Here is a 4,313-nt window from a genome sequence, read left to right as displayed (position 1 = left end):
ATGTCAAAAAGAAGAATTATCTACAAAAAGTTGAATTTCTTAAACGAAAAATATGAGTTTTCCATCAAAGAGTTAAACTTTCAACCAAAAAATTGCATTTTTAACCAAAAAATGATATATTTTTAACCAAAAAGATTAAATTTCTACTAAAAAAGGTCAATTGAATTTTAAGAAATTTTTAAATTTTAATGTAAAAAAGAGTATTATTTACAAAAAAGCTGAATTTTTAACCTAATTTAAAGGCAAATAGTTGAATTTTCAACTATAATTATGAATCCTTAATAAGAAAAAATTAATTTTTTTACCAAGTAGTTCAACTTTAAGTGAATAATCGAATTTCCAACCCAAAAATTATGATTTTAATTTTTAACAATATAGTTGCATTTACAACAAAACGACTTTGCAACCAAAAAATATTTACAGTTGATAATTCAAACGAAAAATGTAATTTTTAATCAAAAAGTATAAATTTTCCATAAAACAATTTAATTTTAACAAAGTAGTTACATTTTCAACATAATAATTAATTTTTCAATCAAATAATTGAGTTTTTATCCAATCGAGATGAATTCCAAATTACCAATTTCTTTAATTTCTTTCAAATGCGGATCCAGATTTAAATAAGACTATCATTAATAACATAATTATAATAGTATAAGTAATTATATATATATACATAATAGTATTAATATTTATATAATTTATGTTTTATACTTGAAGTAACGTAACCTCAAAATACACGCATTAAAGAGGCGCGCTAAGTATTCAAATCATGAGAATCGCCAGCCCAGCATCGAAATCTGGAAATATTAAAATCATAATCTCTTCATTTTATTTCAAAGCAGATAGAGATATAAATAGAACCGCCGAAGTGTTCCGACCGGCAATCGTGCACCTTCGAGTTTTCAAATTCAGAAGAGGAGAAATGGGTTGCGCGCGCAACCCAGGCATTTATATTGTCTCCTACCATATTCACACGGACACAGACATGTCATAGTATTGGACCACGTCTCGTTTCAGATCTGGGATCACTGGTTTGGAGTTCGTGATTGAACTTCCCACTTACAGAGATACCACTCCTTACTATTTTTTCGTGGTCGTGGCGCTCGTATCTGTGGAGCGATCGTATCTTCGGAGTTCTAGTGTACTTGAAAAAAAATGTATTCTCTGTTTCTTCTTGCAGAGTTAAGCTCGCAGTTCGAGTGTTTGCCCAATGGCGAACCTCTTCCTAGCTTTCCTCGTGATGGAGCATCTTCTTCTTCTGACAGACAACATTTACCTGTCGAGCCTCTTCTTCGTAACAGGTCCAGGTCTCGTCTTGCCTGGTCGACATTCTCACCTACAGGGATAGCTTCTCATGACTCACGAGAATATGAAGTTGATCAACATCAATTCACTCGCATTATTTCTTCTAAGTATCCGTACCGGCCATACTTGCTTCGAAGATATACTTTTCCCGCGAATAAACCAATTCAATTACTCGCAGGAAAAAATGTGTATGAGTCCATACCAACCAAAGAACAAATTGTTTTATCAAATTTGAATGGTGACGTCTTTGGGGTATTGAAGAAAAATGTTCTGACTGGAATATATAAATATAGTCCTCGTAGTCGCCGTAAAGTCAGAGCCAAAATCAACGAACAAAGTGGCATGACTACTATATTGACCAAAGATGAAATTAGAGAAATTCCAGTAGGTCCACATCATCCATTCTCATTGCATTTCAGAGTATAGCGTGTAAACCACAGGGATGGTTAAATTACTTTTAAAAAGGAAAAACACCCCGAAAGATGCCTCAATTGTATTACATTTTTTTCAAATTCACACGAATTCTTTTGAACACAATCTGAAATTTCGGTAATTACCTGAAATACACTGAATTTAATAAATATTTTTGCATGTGAAATTTGGTCACATTTATCTGTATTCCATGGATTTTTGTTTACACATTATGTTTTATTGATGAAAAAAACAGTCATAAATGTCCTCTTTTAGATTTGTACGAATCTCGCGTCTTTGGGTGTAATATTGGAATTGTCTATTTTCTGCATATTATTTTCGATAAATAGAAACAAAATTATGAGTCCTACTGTAAAAGGTTCAAATCAACTTTACATGATCCCAATTTTTGTTTCTTCATATTTTTCGGTCCCCCAGGGAAGCAATAGATATGTACTAAATATGAGAAAAATACAGTTTATTTTTATTTAAATTCAAACGCCTGTTTCTTTTACTTGCAAACCCTTTTCCAATTCCAATTTTATTATTATTCTCCAATTATTATCCGATTCTAACTATGTGACGAGTGGGTCACGTGACTAGATTCCTACCTTACCGCCACCTTTCTTATTTCCCAACTTATTTTCACACAAAGCGCCACATCGAGTTGAAAATTTTGCATAATAAATATGAAGCACTAAGAAAGATCACATTTAGGAGCAGACCCATCACATGGCTTTAGCATGATTTTAGAATCTAACTTTCTGTATTTCTGGTACTTGTACGTGTAGCCTCACCAACTTCCTAAAATTTAGTAGAAAATCTGCTGAATTATTTACAGTCCTGTTAATTCACGAGAACTTATTCGCGTCAACCCTACACCCTATTTTATGCCGACATTCTCCAAAAAATAAAACAGCTTTTTTCAGATAAAGAAAAACGTTAGGAAAAATTTCTAAAGCCAAAAAAAACTGGATACTTATAATTTTAGTATCATCAGAGGCCTTCTCGTCAAATATTTGGAAAAAATGCTTCAGGGCATCCCGTGTGGAAATTTGGTCTTGGGCCTAACCCAGCCCAAGTCTGGCAAAGCTAGGCCCTGGCCCGGTGATCAAGCCTGGGTCAAGCTAGAATAAAATGCTAAATGTGGGCAGGGCCTGGCTCGATCGCCAAGCTCGATCACCGCACCTGGCTCAGGCTTCACCCTTGTTCAATATCGATTCCTAGCCATTTCCTTATAAAACTACATTTTTTCATGCAACTATTTATGGAACCACTACCAGAAGTATCTGTGGTATCTTCAACCTCAACGACAATGGGATCTTCATTTGCTGTTGGGAGTTTAGAATTTATAATATTACTCTCACTTACAAAAGACATTTCAATTGCGGGTTCATTAAGTATCTCTTCAGGTTGTGATTCTGCCTCGTCGACTGCATCACCTTTGCCACTACCTATTTAGCCGGGGTCGAGGTCGAGCCATTGAGAAATACAAGCTAGAACCAGGCTCGAGGCCTCCGGCCTGGCCCAAGCCTGGAACCGAGAAGATACCTGGCGATTTCTGCATGGGATTCTTCGCGAAAAACAAGCAAAGAAGGATTGAAGCACTTAAGACACCAAGTTTCAGCAGATGATTTCCATTTCTTTAAATTATTTAAAATTAATGAATGAAAGTGAATAAATATTTCACTAGACCAACAGTATTAGTTTTTAGGAAAAAAACTACTTTGGAAAAAAAAAATTATTTAAACAAAATCCATTTATTCAAATAATTAAAAATTAATTAACGAATGTTGATAGATATTCCACTAGACCACTCTAAGTAATTTTAATTAGAAAAATTCTATCCAGGCTAAGTATATTATTTATGGTAAAATTAAGAATATCAAGAAAGCTACTCGGGAATAACCTGAAAATTGTGGCTAGGAAAGAAGCGTATATTTATAAAAAAATACATTGTTTAAAAGGCATTGAATAAATAATTTCTCTTCTTATAAGGAAAAATCACGAGGATAAACAATTTTATCATGTAGCGAGAATTAATACAAAAATTAGGAAAAAAATGATTTTCTTAATTAGGCCTTTTTGTTAATAACAATAGTGATAAAAAATAAGGCGCATGTATCGAAAATGATACCCTAGATAATTATATTGTTTGCGGTAAGATTACTGGCGAAAAAGGTAATCGCTAATAACTTGAAAATTGTGGCTTTTAGGGGAGCGCATATTTATAAAAAATAGATTGTTTATAAGGCCGTAAATAAATAATGGCTTTCCGGACGGGGAAAAATCACGAGAGTGAAAAGGGACACCATGTGGCAAGGATCAATAAAAAATTTTAATTCAACTCTGTTTATAGAGGGTCATTATTTATATTAATCATTATAAACAATTCCGCAAAGTTAAGTTATGAACAACAAATTATGTTATTAATGCCAGGTGAGGGTTTCACAACAATCTGAAGCAATATTGTGATACTTGTTTATCTGGGAGATTGTTTATTAATAAATGAAGGGTCAATACAATGTTCTGCAAGAAATAGAAACTTTTAAACAACAATTTAAGAAAAGAAGTTTTTATATTATCGGAAGATT

The 4,313-nt window shown here is 33.1% G+C and overlaps 1 protein-coding gene across 1 annotated transcript in view; it reads left to right on the top strand.

Moving 5' to 3' along the window:
- The window catches only part of LOC117177449 (pickpocket protein 19-like), a 25,285-nt gene extending 21,932 nt beyond the window's left edge, over positions 1 to 3,353 (top strand). Inside the window, exon 11 of the mRNA XM_033368148.1 lies at positions 3,132 to 3,353. Within this exon, the coding sequence (XP_033224039.1) occupies positions 3,132 to 3,353 (222 nt within the window). The remainder of the gene's footprint in view (positions 1 to 3,131) is intronic.
- Positions 3,354 to 4,313: the final 960 nt, after the last annotated feature.

The sequence above is a fragment of the Belonocnema kinseyi genome, chromosome 1, assembly GCF_010883055.1.
Source record: "Belonocnema kinseyi isolate 2016_QV_RU_SX_M_011 chromosome 1, B_treatae_v1, whole genome shotgun sequence".
NCBI classification, from domain to species: domain Eukaryota; kingdom Metazoa; phylum Arthropoda; class Insecta; order Hymenoptera; family Cynipidae; genus Belonocnema; species Belonocnema kinseyi.
The sequence above is the reverse complement of the archived record's forward strand: the minus strand, read 5'-3'. Positions and strand labels throughout refer to the sequence as shown.